Source organism: Chelmon rostratus, chromosome 12, assembly GCF_017976325.1.
Source record: "Chelmon rostratus isolate fCheRos1 chromosome 12, fCheRos1.pri, whole genome shotgun sequence".
In the NCBI taxonomy this organism is placed as follows: Eukaryota; Metazoa; Chordata; class Actinopteri; order Chaetodontiformes; family Chaetodontidae; genus Chelmon; species Chelmon rostratus.
In genome coordinates this window covers 9321678-9343351 of record NC_055669.1, presented here as the reverse complement: position 1 = coordinate 9343351, position 21674 = coordinate 9321678, and the positions used below count along the sequence as shown (strand labels likewise).

The window sequence follows — 21674 nt, the reverse complement described above, 5'->3', positions numbered from 1 at the left end:
GTAAACTAAAGTATAGATGACACAACAAACTAAACTAAACAAACTAAAGGTTATCACAAGTGACTGTACAACATGTCTCAGTGGCAGTAATTTACACAACAGAACGACTCTGAGCATGATCGATGTCCAGCCACTGTGTAAAAGTCACACTGTGTTGCATTGTGGATTGTACTGACAGAACAAAAGACGCTGTTTAAGGTCAAAGGAAGCTCATGTTACAGACAAGCTAGACAGTGAAAAGTAAAAACAAATCCTCAGTCATCTGTGCGGAAACACCAGCAGATCTGTGTGGTAAGTAATAAAAACAGGTTTGTGTGTGTCGCCTTTATAAGTAAATACTGTAAAAAAATATTTCAGTAAAAAATCATAATGTAAAGAAACAGGAAGCAGTACATTATGTGGCACATTTTCAGCTAAGAAGATAACATTTATTTGCCTACAGTTACACTCATGTAATCATCAACTTGGTAATTCCTGAAAATAAAGAATCAGGAAGGAATTTCAAAGGACCTTTAAACTGCTTGCTGCTCTCTATAGAAATGTTATTGCTGCAGTTCCACTTTCAGCCAGTAGAGGGCTGAACGTAGGCTGAAGATGAAGGGTTTGAGACTGCACTACTCATCCTGCTCACACCCAATACCTTAAAACGCAGTACAGTGTTTACATCTTCCTCATTTATTTGAGTTTTAACATCATCCCTCCGCATCATCTGGTCCCTTCAAAGGGTATGAAATAATCTTTTTTGTGGTCACAGTCATAGTAGTGTGTCATGCTCCATGAGAAATGCTGTTTGACTGAAGCAGAATCATGTGTCAAAACAATAACATTAACTGATTGTACTCAGTGTGAGAAGACTCCTCTCACCTTCTTCACCAGCTTTGCATTGCACACAAAGCTGAGGGACTCAAAGAGACAAATTTAAAAAAGAACAATCAAAAAAAGACATCCTGTCCCTTAGTCCCTGGCATAGGTGAGGTTCAACAAACACTGAATCCCACATTTCCCAAGGTGCAACCAATAGCATTTGTTTGTGAGACGCCTGCCTTGTGGCTACGCCATGCTCCCTCTTTGTGACACAGCTTGTCCCATAAAAGTTATGATCAACATTATTTTGTGAGCTTCTGCAGGTTTCAGGTTTTACGACACTGGAAGTCTGTTCCATGATCTGCAGCAATCAGCTCACATGAACATGTGTCCATGTCTTTCTGTGCTGCTGAAGACTACTTCCATCTCTGGTTCTGGTTTCCTGCTCAGTGATTGTAGAACTTTTACTACAGAGCTTGAATTAGACCCAACCTCAAAACATTTCTGGAAAAGCTCATGGGATTTCTTATTAGAAACTGTAACTGACTGGAAGCGTGTCACTGTCAGGGAGTTCTTCAGTAACCATGAAGCATCTTTAGTATTTAAAGATTTAAAAGGAGTGGCAAAGATAGACAGATATTTAACCCAGGAGGAGGAGGAGACCAAAAACAGAACAAAAAGTAGAGTGAATACTGGACTTACATTACATTACTGGACATACACACAACTCCAAATTAATGTTCATGTTGCTTTGTAACACCCTCATCATATAGGATCAATTTAAAGGTGATGCTAGGTAAATGTTGTGCTAGGTAACATCTGCTGCCCTGAATTAGCCAAAAAAAGCTTTTTATGTTGATGGTACTGTGTTTTACTCAAGCTCCAGGTCTCAGCAAGGTGATTTAAAGCTGTCCTCTGTGGAAAGCAACTGCAGCGGGTATGAAATCAACTGAAAAACTTCTCATATACTTTGAAACGTTTTCAGCCATTAATCAAACGCTTGCACAATTTATAGCTGAGTCAAATTGTGGTGAAAATAGCTTTCTCTGTGTGTTCCTTGTGCTGAATTAAAGCTTCAGTTTCCTCCACACTCCCTCATGCTGCGGCCCATCTTAATCAATCTTGCACACATGACCCGTGATGTGCTGCCCTTTAAAGCCGCCGAGGCAGGTCGAGCTGACATTCAGAGGACGTCCACAGAGCACTTGACTGCACTGGACACAGGCCTGATCTACCTGCCTTCAGCATGGACCTGAGATTCACGTTAATCGCTTCAGCTCTTCTTCTGGGGGCCACGCTCGCCATCTCACTGGCAGAAGGCACTTCACAATGCAAAGTCAAATGGTAATGTAGATTGTAATGTGTATTGGTGCACAGTCAGCACTGATAGTGAGCGAGAACGAAGACATTTAATGGACTTGAGTTAAATCAAACTGTACATGAGTGCACTTGTGTCAATTCTCTGTTTCTCTGAAAGTGTAAAACTATTTCATTTAATTATCGACGTGCATGCTGCAGCTGTGAATATTTGCAGAGCAGATGCTGCATCGCATGATCAGTGGGACATTGATAATGCTGGCATGTAGGTTGCATGACATTCTGTTTTAAAGGATGAAGTACATCTTAGTTGCTTATGAATTCAATGTTCTGTGCAGCCTGTTATCTTGGTCATGGGGAGACATCAGGAATCACAGGACTCACATTGGTCATACATTTGCACAGAAACAGAAATTTTTGATAATCAGCAGGATCTAAAGCATGAGGCTCTTTTTTTGACATGTAAAGTTCATCTTTTATGATTCAGATTTCCCTGCTGTTCTCGAACACTACATGAGCTTTTAAGTTAATATGACAGTCACAAATCTAACATTCACTCTTCCGCTCTGCAGGATGTTTGGCATTTCGTGCCAAGACGTCTACGTAAAGCTGGTGAGCCAGATCAAGGCCTGGCAGGTCAGGGAAAGCTGTCAATACGCAGGAGAGAGGTGCTCCTACGAGGTCAGAAACATCTCAGTCAACCACTAACTCGTTCTGTCATAATAAATGATGAATTAGGAGTCAAACAATAGCTGAACAAGCTATTTTTGTGAAAGCAATCCACAGTTTCAGCATTCATTTAAGTGATAATCCGAATACAGGAAGCGGGCAGATAGATGTAAACATGTTTGCTCAGAGAGATGATGTACATAATATAAATGTCTCAAATAAACAATTTAATGTAAAGGTGTTAGATAGCCTGCAGTAGTGTCTGTAGAAGATGATCCAACAACTCAAATATCATCAAAGGGAAACCTTATACCATGTCTGGGTAACACTTTACTTTAACCCCCATATTTAGCATTTCTAAATATTATTGTATTATTATTGTAAGCAGATATACATGTGTATTAATGAATTTGTCAACAACTGTAGCAATAACTGTAACTGTAACTGTAGCAACTGTCTTGTGTGCTGGTGGATGAACAATAATGAATGACAATATAGTCAAATGCAGGTGTAATAATATAAAATGTCTTTTTACTGTAAATTAATAACACTTTCATATGTGTACATCTGCATGATTGTGTAGCACAGTACAAAATCTCCTCATTTGCATTATGACCAAACTGGGCTTGAAAAGTGCAGCACGCAGCGTTTCCTGTCCGACTCGACTAATTTTGAAATGTGCTGCAGCTCGTGTCGACATCTCCTTACCTGATCACAGCCACGCACACGTCTCCGTCGACCAAAGAAGTGAACGACCTCCAGTTTCTTCTGGAGCAGTCCACCATCTGCAAAGTGACTGTAAGTGTGCGTTTTATTCCAGCCGTTCAGTTTGAAGCACCTGCTGGACTCAAAGTAAGCTTTGTTCAAGACCGCAGGACTTTATGTCATTCATTGATGGATACAGAAAGGAGAAGTGTTGGTTTTCTGAAGCCAGAGTTCAGACTAGAGTAAATCAGCTCTAGTCACTGACATTCCTCCTTTGACACACTGTTTCCCTTCTTGATGATCACAATCTGCATCTTCTGCTGTTTCTGCTGTGCAGGGAGAGGCAGCATCTGACTTCTCCAACGACGACAGCACAAACTACTGCAGCCTCCAGAACCTGATGGACGGTAAATACTAGATCTGTCAAGCTCAGAGAAGAACTATAATGGCATGATAGTGGATTTTCTTGTTTGTTTCCTACAGTTTAGACTATATTCATGAATCAGTCTCTGTCAGTGTTGTAATCCATGAGAAGCTGTGATAGTGTCTGTCTTTCTCTGTTCAGGGAGTGACCTGATCAATGTGGAGGGATACAAACAGTTCAGCAACAAGTGGATCTGTCCTGGCTTTGATACCGCCAACTGCACCTTAACATAGGTGGAGAAAACTGGCATATTTTTTCCTCAATTTCATTCCTATGTGCATCATCAGTTGAAAAGAAAAATGCTATATTGCTGAAATGATTTAAATGAACTAGTAACTTTTGTTTTATATAGATGCAATTGTCTATATAAAACAAAAGGCCTGACAGCAATGATATGAAACTGCAGGATGCTTTAAGAGCTGATGTGCACAGAAACTTCCCCTGAACAATATCTAAACACTGTATTTCTCTTGATGACAGAGTAATTAAATAAAAACAGAAAATACAGCTTTTTGTGAGACTTGTTCTGACAACAAACTTTTCATGATGAATGGTTAGAAATAATAAGATGAGAGTGTGGTTGCATTTCCTTTCCTGCACTGAGGCTCGGCCGGCTCAGAAATAGTGGGGTTTCATCTGAACAACATTGTTTTTAACTTGAACTCAGCTGTGTTTGACTGAGAATCCATTTGCATTTATTACAAAGCTGCAAAGAAATGAGCAATTTGATTCTGATATTTACTGAACACCACTTAAACATATGAAAAGCTCATCAAGAAAGTGATAGAAATCATTTGTTTTAATCCCACAGATTTAAAACAGATTCAGCTGAAGTGGAAAAGTTGAGGGGAAGTTTTACCTTTACTTTAAAAGAATGTTGGATGTATAAATAAAATACAAAGGACTTGCAATAACTTTGTTTTTATGATATATGGCATTACAACTGTCTTATACTGCACAAAAGACACTTTTAGCCACGATTGTACTGTTCACACAAATGTGCAGGAAACAAAGTGAGTAAAAATGTGACTGGAGCAAAGGCTTGTTGGGGTTCTGACCGTTAAATATCATCTGGCTGCTTTCCAATAAATATGGAACATAAAAATCCCACACAGTACAAGCTACATCCTATGAAAAGTAACATACTGGTACATTATAGTTTGACAGCAGGCTGGCACAGGTTGGCACTTGTAGACCTGACAATGATGAAACAGCGCCCCCTGGTGGAGAAGCCACAGCCTGCTCAGGGCGAATGAGTGAGCTTGTGACTGAGTTATAATCCAGTTTCAGGAAGTGTTTTGCCTCTAAAAACCTGCAGTGAAATAACTAGTTGGTTCACACGTAGCATGACTCAGTGCCTGCAGACCAACCACGGACCTCTCAGATCAGTCACATGTTGCAGTCTGCGGGGTGTGGTGAGACCTTCATTAAACTCAAGTCTCGTCTAACAGCGACAGCGGTGAAATACACTTCAGGTGATTGGGAAGTTATATTCATGAAAGATAATATGTGAACGTACTGACATCAACCATTTACAGTCATGAAACAAAAACAAGATACTAAACTTTAACTGCTTCACAGTGAAGCTGCTCAGGAACCAGTCCTAGAATATTGGTTAAAAGTGACAATTTTATGGTGTTTTACATTTGCACAGTTATTCACATAGTCACATGTAATCAACTGCAAAAACACCACTGGACAAATAAGAGCATTAGAAAAATTTCTGCAAATTGAGGACGATCACATGATTGAATTATTGTTTGATGCATTCTTTTAAACAATGTCAGACAAAAAAGATCCTCACAGAAGACAGTCCTTGATCTCTGTAGAAAAGTAGATTTTCAGAAGGAAGCAACAGTTTGCAGTTTCTCAAGTGGCCTGCTCCTTCGTGTTGAGTCATTTGAGATGTCAGGCCTTTTTTTAACTTGACCTGACAGAAGTAAACGTCCTCACAAATGTTGTGAGCCTGCACCTTGCTGCGCTGTCCATGCAAGGCCTTGTTTTTCTGCGTTCGGGGAGCGTGAACGTTAACGTGGATTCAGCTGAAAGCCGGCAAATGAGCGTTGGGGTGCAGTTCACTGCGTCTTACTGCCGGCTGGTGCTTCTGTCTCTGTGTCAAACTCGGTCAGGCAGCAGTAGAGCAGCATCTGGGTGAATCTGGTGGCAAAGGCTGGAGGAGGAAAAGAGGTGAGAGGAGGGACGACGTGGGAGGGTAGGGAAAAGACAGAGGGAGTGGAGAGGTCACTCACATCTCACTCTGATAATCCAGGATGATTAATGCTGTATTTTGAAGTCAGTTCAGACATAGGCAGTGATTAACTGATCATCATGAAAACAGTTGAGGTTCAAACTTACCATTTAACTTGCATATGAACTTAGGCCTCCTCTCCTCAGGCAGGTAGATGGCCACATAATAGACCGGCACCCCAGACAGTGCGATGCCAATTCCTATGAGAGAGTTGATGGTGTCTCCGTAGAGAGGGACGATGACTAAGAACAGGCTGCACAAACAGTAGATGAAGGGGAAGAACAAGGTCAACTGTGGAGAGAAAAAAAGACACAAATAGTTAGTTTGCTCTAAATGCAGGTGGTTCAAGCCAATTCATAAACCACGAAAACTGTATTATCATGTTCAGAATCAGAGTTCATGACAGAGCCACTAAGTTGTCTCTTCAGTCTCATAACGTTGGGTGAATACACATGCAGAAAGTCATATTTCTTAGTTCATTCAACACAGAAACGTCACTAAAGTTGGGCTGGTGAAAAGTCAGTTGAAGAGGATAAAGAAAAAGCGTCTTCCCTCAGGCCATCAACTCACTGTCTGTCTCTGTGAAGTCCGTGCACTGCACTGCACATTTGCCTTTTTGCACTCTTGCATGCTCAACATTTTATTGTTTAGTTTGCCTTGAAACCGTGACATATGTGTTTTTCACATTTTTATAAACTGCAGTGTTGTACAGCCAGCCTGCAGACCGGCACACATGCACATTTTATTTTGTATTTTAACTCTTATTGCCCAGAGTATGCCTCCCAGAATTTCTTTGCACACATTGTATGAGCATGAGCATGTATGTGTGAGCAAATATCATGTGTATCTGTATTTTCGTGATCACAACTTATATATACTGCAATCTCCGACTGGGTTATATAAGTGTGAGTATGCACATGAACACTCTGTACTGTATGCATGTCATTATATTCAGCAGGAATTTGAACGGTGATGAAAGCTGCACCTTCACAGGCCTGTGTCTGTCTGGCTGGGTGAAGCGCAGGTAGATGAGGCCGGCCACAGACAGACCCACATAGAGCCAGTAACTGAAGCTGAAATAGTTGATGAGCTGGAACACGTCCTCCACGCACAGGAAGATCAGACCCATTAACCCCTGCAGCCAAACAGCACAGTCAAAAGTTACTTATTATTCTATCAGAACATGGACTCTCACTGTATATGTATGTGTTCCTGCACATTGTTCCTGTGTTTTCGTGTCTGCATGTGAGGAATCTGATGCTCATATGTATTTAAGATGAATATAAATGTCCCTCACATTGAACAGCAGAGCAGGTATGGGTGTGTAGCGCTCCAGGTGAATCAGACTCAGACTGTTAGGGAGGTGGCCCTCTCTGGCCCCGACAAAAAACAGCCTGCATGAACAACAAAGATGGCAACGTCGGCAAAATGCTCATCATGATCTGAGCAAAAATAACATCAGTGTCTGTATCAGTATTTCCTGTTTACCGCGAGGCAGCAATGATGGAAGCATTGAGTCCTCCGTAGCAGGACATGGCCACTGAAACAGGGATGATCCATTTGAACGGCCCCAGGACTGCATTCCCAAATGTCTGCGGTTAGATTAACATGGTTCATTACAAACTCCACGGTCGGAAATATCATCAGACATGTTTTCACAAGAGCCTGTCAGTGCCTCACACCGTTATATCATCCACATTTCACTGACATCACGCAGGCAACTTCAGCCAGTTTCTGAAGACAGAGTTCAAAACGTGTGGGGTCAACAATTTCTAAGAAGAGTGGGACTATATTTAGCATCAGAGGGAATAATCTCCCTCACGTGCCTGTTGGTGTCTTACCACAGCGACGGCATCGCTGGCCAGCAGAGACGGCATGTCCAGGACCACATAGTATGCCACGTTGGTCAGCAGATAGATGATAGTCACTATGGGCATGGAAATGGCAATGGCCAGAGGCAGATTCCTACAACGACACAGAAAGCAGTTACTGACTCACTGTAAACCTGCAGGAAACAGATTGTAGAGTTCACCTAAACAAAGCAAAAAGCAAGCAGAATGAAATCAGATATCTGCAACACAATAGATCAACAGCAGAGCTGTTGTATTCACATTCTGTTGATAGTGTTTGTTCTAAACTAAAATTCTGGTCATATCTTACACATTGCTGCTTTAAAGCAAGGAAACCAAAACAATGAGCTGAAAGACACTAAAAATCCTCGAGTTGTCGGCTGTAGAGTGATGTGATAATTCTCTCAGGGTTCATCCCTACGTCAGTCCTACACTCTCTGTTTGTGTGTTACCTCTCTGGATTCTGAATCTCCTCAGTGACGAAGTTGAGTGTATCCCAGCCGGAGTAGGAGAACAGAGCTGAATAGAGGGCCAAAGCTATGGCGCCGGGATCCGTGGAGGAGCCCTCGAACGAGCTCTCGAAGCTCTTCGTTTCTCCTACAGAAAGAGAAATCAAAGTTTAAAGCACATTGCGTTTTTGTTTGTCATGCTTTCTCTGACGCATTCATAGTTTTCTGTAATCATACCAGAGGACAGTTTCAGGATTCCTACAATGATGATGAGGATGAGTGCCATGAGTTTGGCGTAAGTGAAAACGTCCTGAACCAGAGTCCCCCACTTCACATAGGCACAGTTGATGAAGATGAGCATACCTGGATCAAGCAGGGGAATAAAGCAATGGATGAACCTTCCTCTGAGAAGTCAGTTAAAACACTCAAGGCGTAATACAGCTTCTAGTACAGCATCTGCTGTCTTGTTGCGTTTGTATGACAGAGTGAAGCCTGCTATCACCACACCCAAGACTGCTGACTATCTCCTTTGTGTCAGGTGGGCAATATTAAGTATAAAACAGAAACATAACTCATCTCTTGGTTTGGCTGGCTTTTGACTGACTCGAAGCCTTGCTGCTCTCTAACCTAAATACCACTTCTGCCAATGACATTCTTCACAGCACAAAGCCAGGCTGTAAACCATGGTGGTATTTTTACAGGACTGGACTGGCTTTCTAACTATAGCTGAAGGCAGGTCCACACACACAGGGTGAATAGATAGCTAAATATGTGCAAGGGCTATAATACCACTCCACCACTTGTTTTTGCCCATGTCATCCTAAATAGGTAGAACTGGGCAATTAGCCGCAGCGACAAACATGACTCATGACTGCTTCACAGCAAAAGTCACCCCGTTTAAGTTTTTTTTGGGGGGAGTCTTTCCTTCTCTGGATCAAGGGTTTAAGGATAGAGGACGTCTCAGAGGCTCTGATACTGCGATCAGACAGTGAAGGTGATACAAGTGAGACAAAATTGAAAACAGTTATTGGAACACATGCATGCCACTGCCACTAACAATGAAAACTATGAGAAAGAGATGTAATTACAGAGTATAAATAAATGTAAAGGCTATTGCTGAAAACAATGCTGACTATAAATAGTTTCAAAAACATTGTTTGATTAATGAAAATCTTAAGGATTGTAACTTTAAGGGTTTAAGGCCTTCTCCACCTCTGCCTGCAGCACAACAGTGAAAATACTTCTTGGGGTGATCGAGGACAGTCAGGCTGGCATTGGGTACTGGTGTGAGGCCAAAGTGGGCATCAGAGTGAAAATTTCAAACACTAGATGGCAATGAAGTCAGATTTCCCTTCCTGTTATACAGGCTTTTATGTTTCGTGGTAGACAGTGGACGTTTATAGCAAAAATAACCTGAACAGAGGAGTGTTTCTTACAGAGGCAGGCAGCGGCAATGAGCCGGACAGAATCATAAGGCGCCTGGCAGGTGGGGTAGAAAGTCTCCACCAGATAGTTGGCGAAGGTCAGTGAAATCACAGCCTGGCTGGCCGGCTCGATCAGCAGGATGGACGTCCACAGACGGATGAAAGCCAGGAAGCCGCCAAACGACTCCAGGATGTAGGCGTAGCTGGCCCCAGACTTGGTGATGGTGGTGCCGAGCTCTGCGTAGCACAAAGCCCCGAACACTGAGAAGATTCCTCCAACAGCCCAAATCAGCAAGGACAGCCCGTAAGAGCCACTGTACATGAGGACACCCTTCGGCGAGACAAAGATCCCAGAGCCAATCATGTTGCCAACGATGAGGCAGATTCCATTGATGAGGGAGATTTCTCGCTTCATCTGCATTTTCTCTCCTTTCCCGTTGTTTGGGGCCTTTAAGTCCTCATCAGACGGAGCCCGTGAACTCGGGCATATGGTCTGTGACAAGACCCCCATCTTCTGCCTCAGATCCCCCATGAGTCCAGTGCTGGATGTGGAGATGACAGGGCAACTATTAAAGGGATTTATTCAAATGTAGCAGTCAAAACAAAGACGATATGACATGCTTTTCATGTCTAACTACACATTTCAAGATAGAACAATGGAGACTGAACCGCTACCAATGTCCAGTATACAAGAAGAAAAGGTCATGCATGTGGCCATATCTCTAAGCAACATATCCCTCCATAGTCCACTCTTTATGCATCAAGACAAGAACAAAACATACATGAGCTGTAGTAATTCACAACGCAAAAGGCAAACATGTCCCAAGGACAATAAGTGAACTTACTTTATTAGCTTATTTCTGGAAGATCAACAGGTGTTTGAGTTGCTCTGAGCGTATGGAGACTCCCTCAGGTCGGTGGTGCTCCTCCGAGGCAGGCTGTGAGACATCAGTGAGATCACATCTGAGCGGTAGCAACAGGACGGTCGATGTTGCAATCCCTGCAGCCCAGCACAACCACAACGAGTGTTTTTCCAGCACCAGGCGAACCGCACTCTCGTGTTCCCCCCCGTGCTATTTTCAGAGACAAGCAGACCTCGTCCCTGCCCCCAGGGAGCCATCAACAGTTGAGACAGAGGGAGCCAAGCTGCTTCTGGGTCAACAGACAGGATACAGTAGATTGTGTGACAGAACATATTGTGATGTGTAGTGTCATGAAAAACTATTTTGAGGCCCTGTGATTGGACCAAAAGCTGCTTCTCTATCACTCGCTCAGACAGGTTGCTGCACACAGGAGCAGATTGTGAGACAATGGGCCTCCTCCACAGGAGCACGACACCTTGACCGAAAAAGAAATAAATAACTCTTTGCATCTATTTATTTGTTGTTTTGTGTCTCAATTTGTGGTCATCTTGCATCTTTTTTGTGGCTTTTTGTGACCATTTGGCATCTCTTTGTGGTTGTTTTGTATCAGCTTAATGCTATTTTTTTACTTAGGAATATTTTTGTGTGTTGCGGTTGTTGAGTTTCTTTATGGTAATCTTGCCTCACTTTTTGGTATATTGCACTTTTTTTTGCATCTTCTTGTAGCTGTTATGCATCTCTTTCAGTAACGTTTTGCAGGTAAGCCCAGGCCCCTGTTCGTCCTGTTCAGGGTTCCATGGCTAAATGGTAAAACTACATGAGCTAATGGTGCTAATAGAGTAAATATTGCCTTCAGAATAATGCTATATAAAAAGAAATCAGGAAAGAAGAAGAAAGCAGGCGATAGTAAAAAAGAAAACCCATTTTAATGAAGTTTGATACAATATATGAAAAATCCTAGTTTCTGCTGAAACTACAGCTACACATTAACTGAACTTTATGTAATGTGTTACATTATTGTTTACAACTGACACTGATAATGACATGGGCACTAAATAATATCAGTATTTTGCACAGGGCAATTCTATGAATACCAAATCATCACTTAACAAAAACTCTTGAGATCACGATATGAAATGTGTATATATATATATATATATATATATATATATATATATAAAATTTGATGAATGAATCTATAACAGTACAGTACAAAATATGTTACAACATATTCAGGCTATTAAATTTGTCGCATTTTTACTCAACTTTGCTTGATATGTGGGTAAAAGGCTTTTGCTTGTCACCATAGTTGAGACCAAAAGCAGAATATGAGGCACAGTTATCAAAGACAAGGCAATACAAGTCCAACATTATGGAAGCATATCGACCTTGCTTGGCCGTCATTTAAATGATATTATACCATTGTGTATGATTTCCTTTTATTAATAATTACCTGCTGTGGCTCATTTTTCATAGTACATCCTTCATTGAACTGCAGTTTACGTTGGACATAATGATGGGGAACATGTGCATCCACAAAATGAAAAGGTTGAGGTGCATTTATTTGGAGAAATGGGAACAAGACTATTCTGTGGTGAATTCATTGACGGTACGGGCTGGAAATGCCACAGCTACATAACTAACTTAAGCACCCATTTGAGGAAGTGAAGGCAGTGATGAAGACAGTAAGGCCCTTAATAACTGTAGAAACATACGTGCACACAACATACACACTAGAGCCGAAACGACTAGTTGATTAATGTACTGTAAATGAACATGTAACGATTTTGACTGACTTTTAAGCAAAAATACCAAAAATTCCTATCTGGTAGTTTTCTGTCATTAATGACCGTTTTGGACCGCTGGTTGGACAAATCAAACTCTTTGAAAATGTCACCTTGAGCTCTGGGAAACAGTAACAGTTGCAGTTCTATTACACACACACACACACACACACACACACACACACACACACACACACACACACACACACACACACACACACACACACACACACACACACACACACACACACACACACACACACACACACACACACACACACACACACACACACACACACACACACACACACACACGACTATAAGAAGGGCTGAAAGTAATAATCTTGTCATGGAAACTCTTACCTACCCCATTTTGGCACACAGAACATAAATGCTGTATGTATGAATGAAGGACAAATCCCAAGACTATGGAAAAGGTGTTACTCTCATTAAATGGTGCTACTGTCTTAATGCATGTATATGTATGTGTGTGTGTGTGTGTGTACTTGAGAAATGAGAGAAAATCGTTTTATGAACAGGTGTTACTGTCATTGTCAGCAGATAAGGAAGCACAGCTACAGTAGAAAAGGTTGGGACTGCTTAGAAGCAGTAAACTAAAGGTTTGCTACAAGCAATGCATTTTTGATTGTGCTGCAGTCGTCACATGCTCCTGCAGAGCAGCTCGGTGTGTTCGAAAAATATTAAACTTATTTTTCTTTATCTTAGCTCCAAGTCCATGGATAAACTGCAACTCTGGGAGTATCCAGATGAGTCTGAAGTGTCTGAAGTGAGCATTATTAAGTAAGCTGAGAGGTGACTTGAGAAGACCAAAAGAAATCTGTGTGCAGATCAGTTTGGCCCACTTTTAATCGAGACACAGACGTGCAGACACACACTCGTCCCTCTCAATGCGGGTGTTGTATTACAATCTCAATTTCCTCTTTACTCCACGCCTCAGTGACTTTCTTTAGCTCAGTGGTAAAGAAGAGGGGGAGGAAAAAGAGCCCCAGTGCAAAAATTTTCCATACAGTCACATGACCACTGTACCGAAATCACAGCTCATTCTGACACTTCAGCTGAGTGACGTGAAGCCACGAATGCTCATAACCACATTTCTAGACTGCTATCATTATCTCTGAAGTCATCCTTCCACGTCACTTGACTGTGCATTTTCTCACTGACGGCAGGTCGTGTCCTTCAATACAAAGACACACACACTCTCTGTTGCTGCTGGGGCCACATATTCACACTTCACTTCACTTTTCAGGATTATTAACCCTTGACCACATGATACTTTAACACTAAGATTGCTACAATAATAATAAAAATACTAACAATAACAATAATAATAATGGAGGTTTTCCAGTTTTTTATCCGTCCTTCTGTCACTTTCTCAGACAAACTGAGTTTGCGTTCTTCAAATAAGGCCACGCACGCACACACACACTATGCCTTAATGATATAATAATAATGGTAACCGAGCTTTGCAGACAAAAGCATAACGTACCAAAGGAAGAGAAACCCTGCCATACATCCATTCAGAATAAGGAGAATATAAATAAATCGCCTTATTAAATCCATCACACCGTTAAATAAAACCACTGATTCAGTCAAAATCTTTTGATTCTGATTATACAGAATAAAACCTCTTGTCTGTACTTGATGAATGGAAATTAACTTCAAAGCCAAAGGCTTCGTTTTGTACCTGTGGCTCTTTTTGCTCAACCAGCTGTTCCTCAGTCTTACTGAGACAAACACTGACAGGAACCATGTTGACACTGATGACGTGTAGTGTAATGTTGACACAGTCTATAATATGGATTGCTTCCATTTGCTGTGACTGCCACTACAAGTTCCTGGGGATATTGTAGGACATGGATAGCGGCAGTGCGCTGGGTAGGACGGCTGCTTTAGCGGAGCTGATTTCCGCCGGGTACGGCTGCAGACCCATCTGCTTGTTGTCGTGCAGCTTGCGGACGACAATATGGCAGAAGTCTTCGTTGTGTCGGTGACAGTGGTCCAGGAGCTGGCGGACCTTGGCGGTGCGCGTGGGCTGGTTCATCACCAGTTCGTAATCCTCCCGCATCAGCATGGAGCGGGCCAGCAGGGCGTCCAAGCTCTGGTTCAGACAGGCCTCCGTCATCTGGGCGACGATCTTCTCACGCTGCGTCGAGATCCACTGGGCGATTGGGCCTTGTGAGGAAGGGGAGTGCTGCAAGGGAGGAGAGTATTCTGCTGCAAGGAAGGAGGGAGAAGAGTAAAAAATTTAAACATTTAATTCCATATAACGTTCAAGAACTGTATTATTACTATCACCTGTTTTAGTGCTTCAACGACTGATACCTTGTTGCTGAGGCTGCATCTTGAGGGGGAGGTTATCCAGCTGTGTCTCGTATTCAGTGACGGGCAGGTCTGTTTTGATGGGTATGTTCAATTCATTCAGGGGCCTGGCACTCTGGTAGCCGTTCAGGTTGTTGACTGCACAGCTGTCCTTCAAGGACTCAGGGGGCTCCAGATTATGAGCCAAGAATGAAGATGGAAGCCCCTCTATATCAGAAAAAGGTGTGATGTAGACATGTGGCAAACAAAGCTTATATTCTATACAGATTTTTTATATAAAACCTGATTAGTGGTAGTGTGACCTTCCTGATGTTGTAATTACCTTTAGAGGGTGCAACATTGCTGCTGGTGAGGGCGCCTGGTAGAGATATGTCTGTGTCCTGGGAGGAACAAGAGCCTGAGCCTGAGGTGGAGCTCTCCTGTGGCAGAACAAATGTGTGATTGACATTTGCACAAACACTTAAAAAACACAATACTAAAACCACACACATTAAATATAAGAAGTGCTTCTCCAAGCATCACTGTTTATCACTGATATTTCCCGCACATGTTTCAGCTACTGACCAGCCAGGGGTTGGGCCTTTCCTTCAGCATGTTCAGGGATCCTTTCTCAATGCTCTTCTCACACACTGACTGGGCTGCACAACAGCCTGATGTCCCCATCAACTGTGGAGGAACAAGGAGCACGGGGGAATGAGTCAAACCAACAGGGAAGATTAGAAGAGAGACATTAAATGTTGAGTGTTCAATTAAACATGTCAAAGCCAATAAATCAGCTGTTAAACCATACAAGACACTTTACTAACCCTCATATACATTTATTTTCGAGGCAGCAAGATTTACAAGGTCACATGAGCCGAGAATCCATCTTGCCAGGCTTTGAATTATGCGCTTGTCGCTGAACCAGTTATTTTGGACCAATTCCAATCAGCATCCTATATGGAGCTACTAGCTGCTATGGCTGTGGTTTAGAGGTGATGACTGTTCGTATGAAAATAACAATGCCAGCTTCAAAAGAGGAAAGCTGCTATAACATCATTTATATCAGAACGGCTGCCCTTTTCCAGACAGTTCTATGGACGACTTCCCAGATGTTTCCGTGCAATAAATCTTCTGGTGTGTTATCATATACAAGAAAACACTGATTTCCAGATTTCTTGTATATGATAACCTGTTCCTTTAGATGTACAAAAGGTGAAACAATGACTAAACTATGCCAAACAGCTTGTGTAGCAGAAGTGGTTTCATGTATCTGACCACAGAGTTAAACATTCCCTTCACTGGTTCCTCCATTTTCCCCTGGTCGAAGTTTTCCTGCCTTCAGTGTCGCTCGTACTGAAGGGTATCTGAATTTAAAAGATGTACACTGAACACCACTTGCTGTGTACCAGTAACACATAGTGACTATTATAAGTAACAAAATTGAAAAGACAAGATTAGTATGTGCCATTACTCCCAAAATGATTGACAGGATTTTTAATGCACAGACATATTGGCAGTAAACAATAACACATTCTGTGACTCTTTCCTTAATCTAAAGGCTATATCTAATCTGCACTGTTTTGTAGGCATATAAATTCACAGGTGTTTCCTGGCCAAGAAACCAGCACTCATTTTCTTAACACAGCAACTGTCTTTTTCCTCTTCCTCTCAACCCTGATCCAACTTCAACTTACAAACAACGGCTTTAGCGAAAACTGGAAACAACAGTCTGTCACGCACGCACAGGCAGGCAGCGGGCTCACACACGCACGCACACACGTGCACGCGCACGCACACACACACACACATACACACACAGAAAAGAGGAAGGATAAGTTAAGGCGAAACTATGGAGTAAACTTTTTGACCCGTCATCCTCTCTTAATCACAGTACAATTCAAACTGTCCCAGATTACACATGAAGCTTGTTTATTGTTTTCTTGTTCTGTTTCAGAATTACATCCACACTGCTGTTCAGAGTTTAGTAAAAGGGAACACCTTCATCTCTCTAATAATATATGCACTGAAGCCCAAAAACACTTCAACATCACGTAAAGAACTGTGAGATGACTCTTGACTGACCTTTGACCTCTTGATCTCCAACACGGCTTCCAGGAAGTCAATTTCGTCAAACTTTCTCACCATGGGCTCCAGCTCAATCAAGCACTCTGAAATGGCAGTAAACGCATCACATCATTACTGTATATCACACTGTGAAGTCCACAGACAGAACTATTTCAATTGCTTTCACTTTTTGTTCTAGTCCTGTGTGTTTGTTTTGGGAACGAGATGAAGAGTTTCCATAAATGTCTGAATGGAAAACAACACTAAGTTCATAAATAGGCTCCAGGTAGCAGGGAACACTTTGATAATGTGACAGGAAGCTGACACTTAGTCACTGCTCTGTCAGGGTGAAAATTCAGCACTGACTAGAAGGATTTGTCTATTGCTCAACATGAAGAGAGGTGTCATCCCAAACTGTGAAAAAAGTCAAACCGGTACAACAGAGTGTGATCCTTAGAGGGGGTGGAAGCTGTAATATTCTACCAGAGAAGAATTCCTACTATTTACTTCTTTATGAATGCTTACTGAGGAAGGACGGCCGTTCATCAGGGTTAGAGGTCCAGCCGCAGGTCATTAAGCTGATGAGGGTTTCTCGGCTGGGGATTTCAGCGGGCAGACTGTCCAGACTCGTGTCAGGACGAGTCCCACGCAGCACACTGAACATGATCTGCATGGGGTTAGTCACTTCTGGCCACACAAACACACACACAGTTTCGTGATTAGTCTGGTAGCACCATGAAAGATCAAAAAGAAAGAGAAACCCAACAGAATGAGACACAGAATCGAGTGCAAAAAAAGAAAAAAAATGTGTTACCTTCAAATGGAATCTGCCTGGACAGCACTTCCCACATAATGATGGCATAGCTACAATGTAAACATCAGAGACACAGTTCAGGGAAGTCAAGAATTACATCTCCCTTTTTGACTGGTATTCCCCTTCAGAGCTGAGGGACTTTTCAACAAGTTAACACACAACAAGCAATGCCCTGTTGCAGCAATCCAAACATATTGCTAAAGCTGAAGAGACTGCATCAGCCACAGAGAACAGTGGAGCTCTTTTTTTAACTTCTTTTGTAATAGTCACCTCTCCCTCTCTCTGACAGGTTGCTCAGATCAGATTGTTTGCATGACACGATGGACAGATAAAGTCTTTGGCACAGATCCCTGCATTGTTCTCTTATGGTATGCTAACAACCAACCTCATGCTCACACACTATTTTAGTTTAAGAACAACAAAGTCACCAAGAATTCATCCATTCACAACCCAATAATCTAACCACTGATCAATAAGATGAAACTCATGTTTTGGAAACTAAAGATCAGATTAATGGAAAAGATAGGAGTTGTGGTGTCTCACCTGTACATATCGTGTTTCACATCGGCCCGGCGGCTCTTGGATGGTTCGTACTTCTCTGGGGGCATGTAGATCACTGTGCCCCCCATCTCTGTGGGTTTGGACCCTGAGCCTTTACTGACAGACAGCTGCCGCCACTTTGACAGGCCAAAGTCTGCAATCTGGACAGAACAAAAGCAGAACATTCTTAGGAATATTTGAGAATTCTTGACATCTGTTTTCAGCGTTGTTCTCTGATCTGCTTTTTCTGAGCTATGCTGGGGGAGAACTGTCCTGTTTATCAGCTGTGATTAAACACTTTCTTTAGTGGTGCAACATGATTTTTAAGCAATTTTATTACAAGGTAAACTGTGAATTTCAGCCATTCAAAGAAATAATAATTTGGGCCACAGCTAACAATTATTTTTATTGATTATTTTTTACACATTTTGTCTACAACTTGTCAAAAATGGCCAATATAATTACACAGAGCCTGAGTTGACATCTTTAGACTTCTTAGTTTATCAGACAAACAGTGTAAATCCCTCAGATATTCTGTTCACGATCATATATGAGTATGTAAAGCAACAAATCCTCATATTTGACAACCGGAACCAGAGAGAAAACCCCTTACAGTACAGCTTTCATCAGCTCTCTCTCTCTCTCTCTCTCTCTCTCTCTCTCTCTCTCTCTCTCTCTCTCTCTCTCTCTCTCTCTCTCTCTCTCTCTCTCTCTCTCTCTCTCTCTCTCTCTCTCTCTCTCTCTCTCTCTCTCTCTCTCTCTCTCTCTCTCTCTCTCTCTCTCTCTCTCTCTCTCTCTCTCTCTCTCTCTCTCTCTCTCACACACACACACACGCACTATAACTATGAAAGTAACATCAGACAATCACACTCAGTGAGGCTCTTAAACGCTTCCACAAACTGTTCACACTATTCTGAATTCCTAAAGAAAAACATACCTTTACATGAAATTCACCATCTAACAGAATGTTCTGTGTCTTTAGGTCATGATGTAAGAGGGGTGGGTTCATGTTGTGAAGGAAGTTAACCCCCAGGGCAATCTCATACAGAATCCTCAGTCGCAAAGGCCAGGCAAGGCCAGGGTACATGTCCTTCTGTAGGCAGAAATGACAGACCAGGTACAAAAGCATCAATAAAATGTATTTACACAAGGGAGAGGATGTGCTAGGCTGTATATGATATAAACCAAAGCAATGCAAGAGAAGATGAGAAAAATTACTACATCAAGACAAATGGGAATTTCCCTTAACTGCATTTCTCTGCTACTTTGTTTCCTGTAAATGCTTTTCTAATTCTTTAAGATTGAGCCTTGGATTATGACATTAGGACTAGAGAGGTTTCTGAATGAACAACTCCTCGTGCTATGAAGTTACTTGATGTGATATAGCTACCTCGTGGAGCAACAGGTCCAGAGAGCCATTGCTCATAAACTCTGTGACTATGCAGAAGAACTCGGGCTCGTTGCAGATGCCAAAGATCTGGATGATGTAGTTGAACCTGGCTTTGTGAAGGACCTCTGCCTCCTTCAGCAGGCAATTCCTCTCTCTGAAACACAGCCAGCGATACAGAGTCAGTCTTTCCTCTCAGACAGAGTGATAGAAATGTCAAAATAGTGATGACAGTCATAGTGTTGTTTGTACACTCAGAGTTAAGGGAAGCATGCCAAAGGAATGCATCTTGGAAGCTGATTGTCATTAGGGCTGGGTGATGTGGTGGAAATCATTAGCACAATATCAATTTGGATAATTTAAAATATTGATTTACATCATGATATGGTAAATCATGTGTCAAATGATCATTAAATAACTTTGTCACAAGTCTTAAACATTCAAATTTAATGAACCCTTATCAGTAATGTTATGTTCTTCCTTCATGTAGAAAGGGAAAATCTGCTGATATCATTATCAGATTTTTAACCTCTAAATATTGATCAGCCTCAGAAATCCAGTGACAGCTGGCTTATTGTTGTTGTACAAAGAGTTATGGGAGACCACATGTCATCATTACAGGGGGGAGTAAGGGAGTCACAGCACTCACAAAAATAAAATGTACCCTAATATATAAAAAAATTACATATAGTATATATCATTTTGTGCATGGTTCTTCTCCACCTGGGCTGCATGGAGCCAGAGTGATTATGTCTTCCAGACACAAATCCTGCAGCTGCTCCATAGACAGCAATGGAACACCACCCAGGAACTGACACCACCTGATGCCCTGATTTCCACCATATACAGGTGTCTGTAACTGTACATCAGATTCTGACTTTTCTGTAACTTCTCACTGGAAAAATACAATTTGAGATTTGATTAAGACTGTTTTTATCTAAACATTTACAGCAGTTAAAAGTCCTTCCAAACAGTATGCATGCCCTAAATTGGTATATGAGGTGGTCCCATCCACACAGAGTACCTTTCTCCAACAGGACAGTCGAGTTTCAGGCACTTGATGGCCACAGTGGTCCTCCAGTCGGAATGCTGTGCCTTGAACACGGTGCCGAAGCCCCCTCTGCTCAGGTAGTACAGGTCTGTCAGCTTCTGGTAGGGGATCACCGGCAAGGTGCTGGTCAGATTGCCAATGTTCATACAGCCCATAGCCGCGGACGGCTCCATAGCAGTTAGCAAGACTTTGACAGGAAGTGTCTGGGTATTTATCATCCACTGAAAGCAGAACTGCCCCTTAGGGTAAACGCAATGAGGAAGAGCTCTCTCAGTTAAACGCATGCCATAATGTCGCTGCGAGCTAGCCAGATAAGCTACCGTTTATGTAGCGCAGAAGGAAGACGACTGAAATGGAGCAACCGTTCCTGACGAAAAACGCCGCGCGCCCAGCGACTGCGATTAAATGTATGCGCTTTCACATCCCCGTTTGTTCACGATATGCTGCCAGGCTTCATCTAATCAGCTGTCACAGGCTGAGTCAAAGTGACACAAAAACCGCGAGCTGCTGAGCTGCTGGCATTTAAGGCAGGTGGGTTTGTTGTTGCTAATGACGACACGCTTCCGGGTTTTTGCGAGGTGCATTCAAAGCCATAGGACTCGAGTGTTTCAGACAGTTGTCCTGAATTGCATTTTGCTGTGGGAGTGATTTTCCAAACCGCCATTTGAGCTCATAACGAAATCATAAATCTGTATCATTTCAAGGACTAATTACAGACAGATGAAAGTCCAGTTTTTATGATGGAGTTTTATAAGCTGTATGAGTAACTTGTTTAGGCTTGACGGTCTCACTTTTGTTTCACTTTCGTTGAGACCTCCTCCGCGCATTAAATCACTTTTAGCAAAGGCGTTTCAACATGTGGGAATTTCCCAAACGTTGGATTTTCCTACAGTAACGTTGTTGATGCGATGTGTGAATACAAGTCAAATTGAAAAAAAAATAAATAAAACTTAGTTAGG

The 21674-nt window shown here is 42.1% G+C and overlaps 4 protein-coding genes across 5 annotated transcripts in view; 2 read left to right on the top strand and 2 right to left on the bottom strand.

The window, feature by feature from the left end:
• Positions 1-2034: 2034 nt before the first annotated feature.
• wu:fc46h12 (uncharacterized protein LOC568958 homolog) lies at positions 2035-4152 on the top strand. The gene is made up of 5 exons (XM_041948952.1): positions 2035-2148; positions 2694-2802; positions 3478-3588; positions 3833-3902; positions 4061-4152. Exons 1-5 carry the CDS (start codon positions 2051-2053, stop codon positions 4150-4152), a joined length of 480 nt encoding a protein of 159 aa, XP_041804886.1. The 5' UTR covers positions 2035-2050.
• A 620-nt stretch (positions 4153-4772) lies between these two features.
• Positions 4773-10801, bottom strand: LOC121614515 (Y+L amino acid transporter 2-like). Its single transcript, XM_041948419.1, has 10 exons — positions 10736-10801; positions 9903-10432; positions 8704-8829; positions 8470-8614; positions 8009-8132; positions 7656-7759; positions 7465-7561; positions 7153-7302; positions 6275-6458; positions 4773-6089 (listed from the first exon to the last, which is right to left on the bottom strand). Exons 2-10 carry the CDS (start codon positions 10420-10422, stop codon positions 5995-5997), a joined length of 1545 nt encoding a protein of 514 aa, XP_041804353.1. The 5' UTR covers positions 10423-10432; positions 10736-10801; the 3' UTR covers positions 4773-5994.
• Positions 10802-12732: 1931 nt separating this feature from the next.
• On the bottom strand, positions 12733-21241 carry LOC121615002 (receptor-interacting serine/threonine-protein kinase 2-like). Of its 2 annotated transcripts, none has more exons than XM_041949126.1 (11): positions 20689-21241; positions 19668-19821; positions 19215-19370; positions 18281-18438; positions 17738-17787; positions 17449-17610; positions 16942-17027; positions 15442-15543; positions 15200-15296; positions 14881-15084; positions 12733-14769 (listed from the first exon to the last, which is right to left on the bottom strand). In XM_041949126.1, exons 1-11 carry the CDS (start codon positions 20997-20999, stop codon positions 14384-14386), a joined length of 1866 nt encoding a protein of 621 aa, XP_041805060.1. In that variant the 5' UTR covers positions 21000-21241; the 3' UTR covers positions 12733-14383. The 2 variants fall into 2 exon arrangements, with proteins under 2 accessions (XP_041805060.1, XP_041805059.1); XM_041949125.1 differs by having other exon boundaries at positions 12733-14772; positions 20689-21238.
• Positions 20975-21674, top strand: part of LOC121615003 (sorting nexin-16-like) — a 5233-nt gene continuing 4533 nt past the window's right edge. Inside the window, exon 1 of the mRNA XM_041949128.1 lies at positions 20975-21246. The gene's annotated coding sequence lies outside the window, so the exon portion shown is untranslated. The remainder of the gene's footprint in view (positions 21247-21674) is intronic.